The sequence below is a fragment of the Empidonax traillii genome, unplaced genomic scaffold (assembly GCF_003031625.1).
Source record: "Empidonax traillii isolate 1590-97213 ecotype Southwest subspecies unplaced genomic scaffold, ASM303162v1 scaffold151:size923898, whole genome shotgun sequence".
NCBI lineage: Eukaryota > Metazoa > Chordata > Aves > Passeriformes > Tyrannidae > Empidonax > Empidonax traillii.
The window spans coordinates 36,304-50,827 of NW_020955344.1; the positions used below are offsets into that span (position 1 = coordinate 36,304).

The window sequence follows — 14,524 nt, forward strand, 5'->3', positions numbered from 1 at the left end:
CTGTTTCTGCTCTCTGTTGTTGCTATAGCTGATTTTAATGTATTTTCATTTGATTTAAATGTCTTAATTTAATTTTGTTTTGAAATAAGTGGAAGAAAGAGAAGCCTGTAAAACTTAATTAGCTCCGCTAAGGCAAAATAAACTTAAATCAGCATTGTATTAAAATCATGTTGATTTTTTTTTTCCTGAACTCTAGTGAATAAAAGCTGTAAAATTCCAGTGTGAAGGCAGATGCTGAATATCTTAACAAGGGCAAAGCCTGCATATGGAATTTGCTTTTGCTGCCCTATAAGATCCATATGCTAACCATTATCATGGCCATTTCAAGGAAAATTTGAGATGCACTTGGAACAGTTTCTCGTTGTAGTACCTTTCCTTTTTTGGGAAGCATGTTCCATATGCTGTATTAGTTTTAGATACCAATTGACATTTTTTCTTACAAAACTGAGTAGTTAAGATCATCAGAGTGCACTGTGGAAACAGCTTGTTTGAGCTGGGAGGAGGCAAATAAAGAAATCCAAATTCTTCTCAGCACTGAGTAAGCTGAAATACTGCTTGAAAGTAAGCTTTCATGGTCACTTTAAGTAATGCAAAAACTAGATATTTGTTGAAAACATGACTACCTCATCCAGTTAACCTCGACAGTTCACTTTACTTCCCTGATAAGCATCTGTCCCTAAAGGCAATTTTGCCTATTTTAGTTCTGTACATACATTTATCATTCTTTTGTTTTTCAAAATAAATTTATAGTTTGTAACATTTTCCCTCTAACTCTAAAACATTTTTTCTGCCTCTGTCTTTCTTTTGCTCCTGTCTGATTTTTTTCTGTCTTTTCTTGCTCGGCCTGTGGCTGCTGTTGTAAGGACTCTTAAACTAACAGTAAAGAAAGTTGATGGTAATAGTTCATGCAGGTAAGATGGTAGAGGCAGTTGCTGCTTTGCTGTAGCTACTGGCTGACAGCATGTCCTGTGCAGCAGTAGACTTGTCTGACTTAAATTTGGGGAGGAAGTACTCTGTTTAACAATCCTGAAATGCCTGTGTAAACCCAGCAGAGAACATTTTGTTATCTATTTCTTGATGTTGACCTCTTTTTTTTTTTTGCTTAAAACAAAAACCTTACTGTAAGTAGAGAATAAAGGAGTTTTATCTGTAAGCAGAGGCTCCAAGAAGCACTGTGTGGATCCTGATGAACTCACTGGAAGTGATTAAGAAGAGACCATACATTTTCTAGGCACTTCTTTAGTATTATTCATCAAATTGTTCTCAAGGTTAAGGAGTGGCCTTCAGCAGCCTATTTTTCCTGATTCTTTGCATTATTGCCATGTTATATCATGGGAACTGGGTGGGAATTTTCATAAGTCTTTGATTTGATTCTTCTCCGGATTGAATGGCTGTTTAGTGGGATTTTTATTTGCCTTTGCAATGTTTTTACTTGCATATGTACTTTTGAATGAATGTGCACTACCAAAGATTAGGCATAGGCACTCGGGTTTGCTGACATCAGTCTTGCCATCACTGCCTAACAGCTGCCTGCCTGGTTCTTTTCAAAAGGAAGAGAATTAAAAGGAGAACTAGTTGTTTTTGTAGGTGAAAAGAGCACCTTCATGCTTCCAAGCAAGGCTAAGGCAGATCCAGACTCAGGTCTACCATGAGAAGAAACAAAATCTCCAAGCAACTCGTACTTGAAATTAGTTTTGTTTTGAACTTTTTCTCCCTTTGTGCCTCTATTTGCTCTGACTTCTGACACATTCTCCAATTGTTAGAAACAAAGAGCTTGTAACTTCTGTGACTTTGACTGCTTTACCTGTTTTTGGAAAATAAGAGCGCATTCTTCTTGTGGCTATGTCAATTATGAAGAATTTAATTAGGGATATGCTCTTAGTTCTGCCATATGCAGTTTGTGTTTTTCAAAGAGAGGAGGCTCTGTAGGAGTTCTCAATTTGAAGTCACCTTTTAAGTGTTGGCATGAGAAGGACAAGAAACTAACTTGAAGAGTATGTTGTCCTGCCCAAGGATATCAGCTCTTCCTTTGAAATTTGCCTTAATCTTGGTATCTGAGGGCTACTGCCAGTGGGGCTGGGTGATGACCTAAATCACATGGTTTAATTCAATATTTTCCAAGTATTCCAGGATTAAGGACCAAGGCAGTAACTGTCTGACCATTTTAAGAATGAGAGGTGTGGAACTATAACCAGTTAAAAAGAAATCTGTTGCTGTTTACAGTCCTTGTCAGCTTTTGCCCACACAACTCAGAATGAGCATCAGGCCACCAGCCCAGCTGGTTACAAAACAGTTAAGCACTGAAGGAGCTTGGGTTTCTATTTGAGCTTTAAACAGACCTGCAGTTTGGTCAGATGTATTGTAGTTGTTTCTGACTGAAGATACCAACAGCAAGAAGCAGTATTAGCTGTTCTAAGCATTTTAGCTCTGCTATTGAAAATCTTCAACAAAGTAATTGACTGTTCTCTCTGTGTGCTTTTTGTGCTGTAGAGTGCCTTCCTACTTGATAAAAACTACTCTGTAATAAGTAGTTTTTACTCTCTCTATTATGCAGTTCTGTATTTGGCACAATAATTAATGTTATGTGTAGAGTAGCTGTTAGCAACTCTCTACTGCATATGCATACACGTTTTTATCTATCAAAAGTGATGCTGAGCAGTCTGAAGTCACTAGGCTTTCCAAAGTCACCTTGAAGCTTTTGGATTGATTTAGTGAATTTTAGGAAGGTGGTGGATGCATTGTAGTTTCTAATAAACTCATTTAAGTTTGAAATAAATTAAAACTGACAACTCACTAAATGAACAACCCCTCATCTGCCAAAACAAAGGGGGAGGGGATATCTATCAGCCATCAGATTACTTTGTGTGTTACTGAAAACATGTTTCCAACTGCAGCATCAATGTGAAATTACAATGAAACTGTGGAACATCCTGATTTTGTTTCTAGAGCTTGAGAGTGATTAAAGCATGTAAGGATACAGTCCCTCTGCTCCAGAGGCCTTACACCTGCCTGTTAATTACTAAACATATTCCATACTTTTTGAGCTTTCTTACAACTTTTAAAAAACCCCAAAACAATAAAGCCTGTGGAGTCAACAGGTCAAGCAGAGCAGTACTAACCATATTCTGCTTTTTTCTGCTGTACTAGGAAACTGTTTAGCTGTATTTATAACTGCAGCAACAGCACAAATTGCAGTTCAGCCAACTAACAAGAGCCCCTATGTAGACTACAAGTCAAGTTTCATGTCTTGCCCCTTATCTAGATCTGAAAAAAGGACAGACTTAAATAACAGATGCACTAAACCTACCCAAATGTGACTCCTTTCCTTGCCAAGACAAGACCTCAATAATTAGAAAAGTGTCCTCTCCTTAAGCTTTGCAAGTGCCATAACATGTCTGTGTGTATGTATATATACATCTCAATACATAAATATATTTTCTATATCTATGCATATATTTATAAGCATGTACATATAAAATCTGGTGTATTGTAACAATTGGTGTCCTGTTTACTAGGTTCATGATCAAGAGAGCACAGGGAAGAAAACGATTTGGTATGAAAAACTTCAAGAAGAGATGGTTTCGCCTGACAAACCATGAGTTTACCTATCAGAAAAGCAAAGGTAACAAAGGTTTGCCAGCCTTCTTCTGATATATAATAGTAAAGAGTAAACATAAGGATTGTGTAGGAACAGAAGACTGAGATCTAGATCTGTAATTGTAGAAGGTAACAGTGCAGGCAAGCCTGTCAGCCTGTATGTTCTTGCCAGTTTTTTTAGGATGTCTGTGTGGACTGTTAGAGAAGCTTCTTGTATAGCCAAGTACCCTGTAAGTCAGCAAAGTATTTGATAGCATTTGTGTAATATCAGCATCATTTGTAGGTTTCATGGTTGCCCAGTAGATTGTCCTAGGAAACAAAACTTGTGACCTTTACAATGGGATTTGGGTTTGTACTGAACATTCTCAGATGCATCTCAGCTTGTTCTCATAAATTCTGTAGCATGGGCACAACTGGATGCAATGCACAAGGATTTGCCTGGAACCTTTGAACTTTCAAAATGTGTTCATTTAATGTTGCCTAATAGCAAGGATTTTGCTTTTTGAAAATTGCTCCTATCTGTTCAGTAATACACAACAAATACCACTTCCTTCCATCATAGGGAGTGGACAGATAAGGAAACATGTTCAGATCATGGCAATCATTATTTCACACTCGACTTTGAGATCTTACATCACCACCATCCACATAGTTCAGTTCAGCTGACAGGAATGATTTCTTTCATTGTCACCTTCTCAGTAAATATACTGCATCCTGCTGCAGTAGTCAGTTTCCGAGAGGTTTGTTAGTTGTAAGGTAGTGCAGCTGAAAACAGGAATAAACTCAAGATAATACTTAAGGACCATGCTAGCAAATCCCTGCTGAGGGGAAGATTTTTCCTCTTTCTTTGTGCAGTCAAAATGATCTTCAAAGAAGAATCAGCCCTTAGAATAAGTGCAGAAGGTGAAGTTGAATTGTGAATAAGTTGCTCATTATCTGTGTCTGTGCATTCTGCAGGTGATCACCCTCTGTGTAGCATTCCAATTGAAAACATTCTGGCAGTGGAAAGACTGGAGGAGGAATCCTTTAAAATGAAAAATGTAAGTAGGTCATCTTCATTAATATATTTGTTAGGCTGCTCTAGATCCACCAGCCTAATCACCTTTTTCCCTTCTGTAACCTGGATTAAATTTCTATTGAAAGATGTACAAGCACAGCTGCTTGTTCTGTATATAGTAGCAGGAGTTTCCAAAAGTACAGCCCATTCAGATTCTTAACCAGCCCAGTCAGCAGTCTTTGGATTTCGTGATCTGCAGCACACTCAGTCCTGACCGCTGCTGATCAGCTGTCTGGGCTCTGTAATGTCAGACACAGGTAAAATGATCGAGTCCCTGCCCTTTCTGTCAGACCTCTCTGTTGGGAGGGATCTGGCTGCTTATAATTGTGAAGGATCACAACTTCTTTATTAGCTATCAGGTTTCTTTACTGGTTAATGAAAGTACATGTGTGTGTGTGTGTTTATAAATATATGTTTAATTTGGGTTAGGTCACATGTCAAAAGAACATCTGTGCTGTGCTAGTATGGTTTACCATTTTGATTGTGACATTAAGAAATAAAATACAGCAGTATTTCTCATGCATGGAACACTCCCACCAACTTCTGTATGCAAGACATACCAGCCATCGTGTAGGAACAGAGTTGATCAGTTTGGGTGATGTTGGGAGCCATACACCTCTGCCTGTAAAGCTGTATTTAAAAATAAGCAAAAAAAACAGCTCAATGTTTTTTCCAGTTCTAAACATGCATCTACTACAGACTTCTTCATACACATAAGTGGTTGTTACTTCTAGCTTTTTCTGCCTTTTGGTCCTTCCTGCCATCTCTTCTGCTTCTGAGCATTGTGCAGGGCAGTGCTCAAATCTGCCCTAGATACTAGGTTCCTCAAACAACAGCTCTTCATTAAAGAGAAATACAATTCTAGGCTCCTCAGTATTTTCCCAGTTTCAGGTATTATTTTGGTAGCATACCTGTCTGTTAAAACCTCTGTTAAAAAGCTTCAGTTCCACCTGCTTCTCAAACATGTCTCAGTTGTACTGTAGTTTGCTCAACTACATAGGCAAAACCCAACCAAGCTGCAAAGTAATTCTCAAGCTATCAGAAGGCAGCTGTAACATGTGATGAACTGTTGCCAGCTGTACTCTGCAGTGACTGGACTGAACTAAAAGCAGCCACATAGTTGAGATAAAACTCACTGTCTGTGGAGAGGAACTGAGCTCTAATTCTGTAACTTATGCTGAGTCTACTGAGCTAGACTGAGCATCCAAAATATGCCTGTATTGTGAAGATTCATTATGGGAAAAATACACCTTTATTGTTGACATTATATTGTGTTGACATATTGTGTTCTTTTGGTTGCTTAAATTCAGTATTACTTATGAAATGAAGGTGACTACATCTGTTCTGGAAAGTAAGGTTCAGAGTCTTTCTATAAGCAGTAAGGTTACCACCTTCTTGTGCTAATATATTCCTACTTTTTCTTGCCCTACATAAATAGAATACTGCAGCAAGAACAGAATTCTCAAAACACCACAGCAGATGCATTTGCAATGGATATTCCATCATGGGTGCTAAATGCGATTAAAGATTCCTGTTTTCTATAAATATTCTCTATGAATTTGTGCTCTGAATTGCATCAAGCATGTCTTTCTGCTCATGATAAATCTGCCTGTCTGGTAGTAAGGCCAGTAGCCTTCATCATTCTTAAGCACAGTTTGGGGGGAGGTGAGGGTGGCTTTAAGTACTGTTCAGGTTTTCCGTGTTGTTCAAGAGGCAACTGGTGGTTTTGGTAGAGTAAAGGTCTTGCAACCACTTGAAATTCTTGGCTTGGTTGTGGGCTTCTCATTAACAGTTGCCATATGTTAGTTCACTTCTGTTGGTATCCTCTTACACAAAGCCATACTCCTTAAATCTGTTCCTTTGTTGCAATGCAGGAGGCTCCATTTACTCCAGCACAACATTAAAATTCTTTTCCCTATATCTTTGTATTAATAGAGGGTTGAGCTGCACGCTCCCATGTTCCTCGTTCTTCCTTCCCTGCTTCCCAGACTCAAATTGACATTAATGTCCTGAAAAGTTGTATTAGAAGGACTTTCTTTGGCAGTGCTGGACTAATCACACAGAGCAGCTCCTACATGGCCGTTATGTGTTGTGACTTTCTAATTATTGTCTGATGCATTTACGGATACTAGATCCGGCAAAAGGGCTGTTGGAGTTTTCCCTTTCCTGCTAGAAGAGACACTGTGGTTAAAAAAGCCCTACTCGTCGACAAAGTAGCAAGTATATTTGTGCGCCATTTCAAAGGATGTTACACAGAAAAGTGTCACAAAGGAAGGATTGTACTTAGTACCAGTCAGCAACATTCTCCTGACCGGCTAGATGCAGAATTCAGGCCAATGTTTCAGGTCTTTGTAATAGATAAAGGTCAATTTCAGTTTTGGTGTGGGTTTTGTTCTGTGTTGTGCTTGTTTGGTGGTTTGTTTATATGTTTTTGTTGTTTTGGGGTTTTTTGTGTGTGGGTGTGCCTCTCTGGTTTTCTTTTTAAAATAGCACAGAAAACCATCTTTTTTGAAAATTATATTCCATATGATATGGGCAAGGTAATGCTTAATCATTTGAATAATCAAATGAAAAAGTAGAGGGGGAAGGATAATTTAGGAATACCTCAGAGAGAGAGAAGAAAGCGCATTAAAATCAAGTATTTGCAGAAGCTAGAGGAAATGAAAATGGTTGATATTTGTCTCTCCAAAATTTGCAGTTAAGTTCACTAACTTGAGCTTAGTGCATGATCAGTGTAATCAAGCAATAAGGCTTTGCATCAAAAACTTGCTTCTTCAAGAGGAGGAAACTAAATGCCGTTTTAGGTTGCAAGCTGTTTTGAACAGGCCGGAGAGCTCTAGTTTAGATTTTCAATGCCCAACTCATAATACAGAACTAATGTGTAATTATGTGAACCACCTGATGTTCAATTAAAGAGAAACACTGTTGCTGGGATTTTCTAATAGCAGCTATAGTTGGCAACAGAAGCATGGAAGTTATTAAAAGGCAAGAGTCACACTGAAATAGGTATTAAGAGAAATAGCAATGTTAAAGCAAAGCTGTTCACTAAGGCTGCATCCAAACTCTTGATTTTCTCTTTCCTGTCTCCTGCTGACTGGCATTTCCTTTCAGACCAGCACTGGGTTTCTCTGTCAGCCTTCCAAACCTTGGAGCTGCAGCATTACTAAATTGCATCCCCAAGGCTGACAACAAATCTTGTTGAGGCCCAATCAGCAAGCTGATATTAGCTGTTTGTAAATCATCCCCTACAGGAATGGTATCTTACTCCTTGTACCACGTGAAAGGTCTTGTTCTTTTAAGGACACATTTACTGCTTGGTTTTGTGTCAAAATCTATTTATCGGTGCATTCTTTTAGTATACTGTGTTTTTCCTCTGATAAATCTTCACTCTGAGTCCAGTCAGGTTCACGGATTCATTCTGTGGCTTATTTGCAGATGTTCCAGGTGATTCAGCCTGAAAGAAGAGTCCTATATATCCAAGCAAATAATTGTGTGGAGGCCAAGGACTGGATTGATATCCTCACCAAAGTCAGCCAGTGCAACAAGAAGCGCCTCACGGTCTACCATCCCTCTGCCTATCTTAATGGCCACTGGCTTTGCTGTAAAGCTACTGCAGACAATACTCCTGGCTGCACACCCTGCACAGGGTAAGGATTGGTAACGTGCCAGCAGTCCGGGTCCTACCCTAGGTGGTGTCTCTGCAGGGTGACTTGCAGGTGTGCAGTTAGCAAGATCTGCCGGGTGTGCAGGTGTCGCGGTGGTTTCAGAGGCCGTTTTTATTGGTGTTCCTGATACTGTCAGTGTCGGCATGTCTTGGTCAAAATCTTGACGTTTATAGAGTTAAAGGACAGTGATGGGAGTTGACTGTGGGATAAGATACGTTGGTTCTGATTCACCTATCATAAGTAAAATCCCTTCAATGTCCTGTTTGCAAATTCCTGGAATAATCATGTGCTGATAGATTTAGTGCTGAAGTTTTTCTAAGGGACCAATTCATGCTCTCTGATAAATGAAGGCATGCTGTCTGGTTTGTAGGAAACAGTTTTCATCTAAACAGTAGTGGTAGTTAGTCTCAGAATGTGGGACCTTGGATGGCTGGAAGTTCAGTGCTTTGGCTCCTCCATCTGGTTATAGCAGACTAATTCACCAAAATGTCTGGAGATTGAAACAGTCTTTCCTTTCAAGTTAGACTGAAAGCGTGCTGGATAAATACAGGCATAAAGAGATTTGAACTTGTCTGCTTCTTCTTTGGGGAATATAGAAAGTTTTGAACTCTATTGCACACAATCTGTTGGCTTTCATGAGTATTCACTTTTACTTTCTTTCTTGTTAAGTTTTTTTTTTTTTTTACCATAATATACTGTCTAGCATATAACTTCTGCCTCTCTTCTTGATACCTTGCAGAGGCCTGCCAGCAAATATACAACTGGACATAGATGGAGATAGAGAAACTGAGCGCATCTACTCTCTTTTCAACTTGTATATGCCAAAACTGGAGAAAATGCAAGGTGAGAATGAAAGGTCATTTCATCTCCAGTACACTTACAAAAGCAAAAATACTCATGAAATGTTCTAGCTAGACTAGCCTTGCAAGTCACATCCAAAAACACAGTGGCCATTTCCTTTGTTTCCCCTTCTGTTGTCTTGAGGCCATTGTGTGAATTATTTTTGGTGCAGTGTGCAGTCTCATGGTCTGTTAAAAGTTCTTTGCGTAATAACAGTTGTTTGAAATATGGTCTTAACTGCATCATCCTAAAATAGCATAGACACAGAGCATTGCTTGGATGCTCTGAATTGACAAATCACAGCCAGCACTGAACCAGAAGTTTACTGATCCTGACAAGAAGCAAAGTTGCGGTTTCAGTGGAATATGGTTTTATGTTACCAGAAGTCATGTGCACATTCCCCAGTTCACATCCCAAGAACAGGCTGGATACAAATGTTTTTTTCAGGAAGGCTCTTCTGGAATTACCTGTCAAGGATGACCTGTGGATGTCCGTGAAATGTTGAAAAGTGGAGTTTTGTCTGGGAAACCCTCAGGAGCTGAGGGGAGCAGAGATGTGCTGTAAAGGATAAAAGAAAGAAGAGGCAGCAGAGGAAGTCAGTACTAGCAGGCATGCCAAGAAAAGTATCCAGTGTACACAGTGCCAGACTTGAAATCCCAGTTTAGCACAGGGAGTGGTGGGGAAACCTTCACTGTGGCACTGATCTTTAAATAGGACTTCATTTTATAATATGAGATAAGCCAATGGTGTCAAACACACAGATTGGAAAGCACTTTAATCTGTTCTTGGCTGCTGTGCAATTGCAAACTTAAGGTCACCACCACTTCCGAGCTGTCTGAAACAGTGCCCAGCTTTCCCCTGTTCCGAATCCTCATTACCAGAGCCAGCATCGAGTTTCGGCACTGGGGAAAAGGACGCGGGTCTGGTGCAGACAGTGCAGCAAGGGCAGGGGAATTTGAAAGCTGGAACTGAGACAGCAATAAAGCTAGGAAGCTAGGGAAAAAGGGAGACAAAGCAAAATATTATCTTTCCCCTTCTAATACTCTCGGCTGCAGCGCAGGAGTAGATCACACAAGGAATATGTTACAATTGTTCATGTGTAGTCAGTGTCTGTGTATCTTAGCCAGGAAGGCTCCCTGTTAAGATCAGAAGGTAGTGTCACATTCCCCTTTGGATATCTCATTAAGAAGGCAGTAATCATGGCATGTTATGCTTATGCTTATTGTATGAATCTTTTAGGGGTAAAGTGGTAAAACATGACTCCTTCAACCTGTAATAGTTTGGAATTCAGTCTGTACTTGCTGCTTAGCAATGGAACCTGTCACAAGTGAATACTTTGCCACTGTGCTGCAAGGTTGACCTGCTCAGGGGCAGGCCTGTGTCAGTTTCTAAACTGTGCATGGGGTTCTGCTAAGTGGTCATTGACAGGAAAGCATCGCCTGTGCAGTGAAGGACAACTTCCCACCAAGCCAGTTGTTGCCCTTTCTGTAGGAGACGAGGAGGAGAGAACTTGCACAGGACAAACCTCTGTGCCTACCAGCAGCCCAGCAAAAGGACAGAGAACTTCTGTAGATGTCAGCCACAGTTCTGTGGTGGTCATAGAGAAGCAAACCAAGGAACTGTATGAACCCCAGAACGGAGTATTTTTAGTCTGCACGTGTTGCTCTTTTCCCTGCTGCCTGATATCTATTCCTGGACTTTATTTTTTTTTTCTCCAGAGGCCTGTGGCAGCAAATCTGTGTATGATGGACCTGAAGAGGAAGAATATTCTACATTCATCATTGATGACCCTAAGGAGACGTATAAAACACTAAAGCTGATTATTGAAGGTGTTGCAACTTTAGAGCAGGAGCATGCTCAGTATAAGAGGGATAAATTTAAGAAGACAAAGTATGGAAGCCAGTAAGTATTAATGGGTTGTTGAAACAGGGCAACAGTCCTGAGAAATGGTATTTCCCTTGCTTATGTTCTGGCCTTCACCATATTTTGTCCAAAAAAGATCCTGCAAATACATGGGACTGTGACTTAGGATTGATATCACAATATTTTAAAGACTTGTGAGGAATTTTTAAGTACTTGGTTTTTATGCAATTTCATTAATTTTAAAAAACGTGTGGGTTTGTTATTTTGTTGTTTTTAAAATTTGAACATCAGCTGAGCACTTAATAACAGAAGAGGAATGTATTTACCAGCTTATCTTGGAGAGTTGGTTTAAAAATGGGAAAAGTGGCTGATACAACCACATGAATCTATTTTGTGTACACATAAATAAAGCATTCTGCATATAACTGACAAAAAAAGAGGATCAAATAGATCAGTCAGTTCTTCTAGGTGAAGTAAGATGCAGCATTATCATTACAATTACCCTTTTGAAAATCAAACTTGGGGAAAAAGTTTCTGCTCTGAGATTTTCATGTCCTGACAGAAAACTCTATAGTAGTTTTCTTCTTCTTTTTTTTAGGGAACATCCTATTGGTGACAAGAGCTTCCAGACATACATCAGGCAACAGTCAGAGATCTCAGCACATTCCATATGAAGTACAAAGGAAATCACAGGACAGTGCTGAAGGGTTGATCAGTGAAGCTAAATAGCAAAACAAAAGGGAAGCCACACATGTAGCAAAACGTATGGATAAGTGTCAAGCTTACAAACTTTGAGACTTGGTAAACGTATTCTCTTTTCAAGAAACTGTTATAATATTTGCTATGCACTTTATTCATCTGGTTATTGACAGATGATAAAACTCTGCCTTCTAGGCAGTTGTTGTCATGTGTATTTTTGAATTTGCTTTGGTTTCTTGGAATCTAGTGATCAGTTCAATGATCAAGGTGTGTGGACTTCATCTTGACAACTCCCATGCAATTCCTTATGTTTTGGAAACCAAGCGTGTTGCTAATATGCAGCATTTTCTAGATTGGTTGTTTGTTACTGTTTTTTGTTCCTGATTAATGTATATTATGCCACACCCCTGCGTGCTCTTTTAGGAAAAGCGTAGTAACAGTTTACTTTTAATGCCTGCATTTAGAAAAGAAGCAGAGAAAAAAACCCTCTGGTGTAATCTCTTGCATTGTAGCTTGTATTCTGAGCAGGCCAAGGAGAAGGCCTTTTGTTTTTACAGCAGCGTAATTTTTGCTAACCGTGCACAGTTTTTAATAGTAATTCAGATCTGAATGGTACTCTTGATATTTTTGAGATACTAAGTCATTTCTCCAGGCACATTCAGCAGACTGGTTTTGAAGATGCAATCTCAGCGGTATAATAAAACTGACTGTCATAAATATGAGTAAGAAAGAAATGAACTCGTGTGTCTCTTATGCAGTCCAGTGAACGGTAATCTTTGAAAGTCTGCCAACTGAAAGGCAAAGTAAGCTGATTTTGATGACCTTTTACCACCACAGTGAGAATAGAATACAAATCTGGCAGATGAGACGCGCTGATTCCCGGGCACAAAAGCAGTCAAGATGGATTTTCTCTGAAAGGATGTTTATGCACTGGAGTCCACACTATCCTAGTACCACTTGCTTTTCTGGAAAATGGATTTCTACTTTTCCAAAAATGTTTTTAATACTTTTTAAAAGAGATTTGTTAAAGGATATTTAGTATATTAACACACATAATGGTAACTTGTTAATATTCTGAGGGTAGTGAAAATGGAACGAGCTGCGTATCTCACTAATACCAACAAAAGTCATTAAGGAGGGGAATAAAGATCTGCTAAATATAAAATACATATTTATGTATGCTGTTTAGTTGTACACCGTATTTTTTCTCTGTGTAAGGATCTGATAAACAAACATCTAGTTTTGATGGCTTGGAAGCCTGCATGATGGACTTTAGGCCTCTGTGGGGTAGGACCTAGTACTGGTTTTAAACTGAATTGGATCAGAAAGCATTGAACTATTAGTTTAATGTGAAGATGTCTGTGTCTTTGCTTCATGTGTTACAGAGTAATTCTTAATTGTGTCCTCATTGCATCTGACATGATTTAAGATGGCTGAAGTACTTCAAATGCCTCTGTTTGTTAGTGATGCTCTTAGGAATGAGATTTTCTTTTTGTTTGCGTATATGGTAGACCACCTCCTAGTAGATGATATATGATCTTTTATTCATTTTCACCCAGCAGACTGGGGAAAGGGAAGTAATGCAAAGATGCATTTTGGACTCCAAGCTTTTAGCTGCCATGAACTGCAATTTTTAACATGTATTTGTAACTTAATATTGTTTATAAAATACTAATGACCTGTAATGTGTGTTCTACTTGCCAATTAAAAGAAATGTTTTATTTCTGAAAACCGTGTCTACATTTGGAGTCTGTTTAAATTCACACTGGCCAACAGGCAGACTGGTGGCACAGCATCCACTGTCTAGAGTTGGACCAGGGATGGAGATCTTGTGAGTGTAAACCGATCTCTGGGCTTCTGAGTTCCATCCTCTCTCCTCTTCCCATCCCCACCCACCCTTTTCTTGTCAGCATTGCACCCAGTGAACCAGACCAGGCACCTGAGCCAGCCATAAACTGCAAAGAAAGCAGTTACTGTTCAGCTAGATCAGCGTTTTGAACTGGTTGCTTGTGTTACTGTGCAGCTGTTGCTGCTGCAAGGGAGGGATGAGACCATATTAAAAGAACAGTAGGAAAGAACTGAGAGCACAACACTCTTCATGCGTATTGATTGGCTCATGGACCTGTGGACCCACTACTCTTCTGATTAGGACCTGTTCTGTGACAAAACCATGGACATGCTGAGGTTTGTGCAAGTCAGACTTCTGGGCCTTACCAGTCCTCTCTGGATACTCATGTGCTTTGAGCTTTGGCTCTGAGATGTTGTGTGACAAGCTGCACACACTGGTGCTGTTGGGGAATGTTTGCAGAAAAGCTGGGAAACAGCCTCTCCAGAATAGAAAGCTGTTGACTGGCTCATTCAGGGTGTGTTCATTCAGCTTATGTTCGGGGTTAGTTCCACCACTGTAGCAGATGTTGTCTCCAGAACACAGGCATGTGCTTCCGAGAAACCAGCGGGGGCGGGGGGAAAGAGCTGCTGCAAGCAGTTGTGGTTTAACAGATAAACCACATCCAGGAACAAAAACCAAGCTGATGGTGAAGACACCTCAGTAGTGTCTTGGTGAAGGTGAGCTTGACCACAATTGCACAAGTGTGGGTTTTTTGCTGAGGAACTGTAATCCTTGTTTTAAAAGCAAAGTTTTACGTAAGATGAGGTTGTAAACTGACACAGGATTTGTAAGAAATGAGCAGCGCTAAATGCAAAATTATTGTAACATCATTCCCAGGTCTGTCTATTTCACTCTCGTCCAGTATTTGCAATAATTTTGTTCTCCTGGTAACGTGTCTAAGCTTAAGTGAATAGG

At 39.7% G+C, this 14,524-nt stretch overlaps 1 protein-coding gene across 1 annotated transcript in view; it reads left to right on the forward strand.

Annotated features, from left to right (window-relative positions):
• The window catches only part of RASA3 (RAS p21 protein activator 3), a gene marked incomplete at its 5' end in the record, with an annotated part of 33,904 nt that extends 20,452 nt beyond the window's left edge, over positions 1–13,452 (forward strand). The window contains 7 exons of the mRNA XM_027884649.1: positions 864–911; positions 3,516–3,622; positions 4,555–4,637; positions 8,090–8,301; positions 9,059–9,162; positions 10,878–11,061; positions 11,621–13,452. Coding sequence (XP_027740450.1) covers positions 864–911; positions 3,516–3,622; positions 4,555–4,637; positions 8,090–8,301; positions 9,059–9,162; positions 10,878–11,061; positions 11,621–11,696 — 814 coding nt within the window. The remainder of the gene's footprint in view (positions 1–863; positions 912–3,515; positions 3,623–4,554; positions 4,638–8,089; positions 8,302–9,058; positions 9,163–10,877; positions 11,062–11,620) is intronic.
• Positions 13,453–14,524: the final 1,072 nt, after the last annotated feature.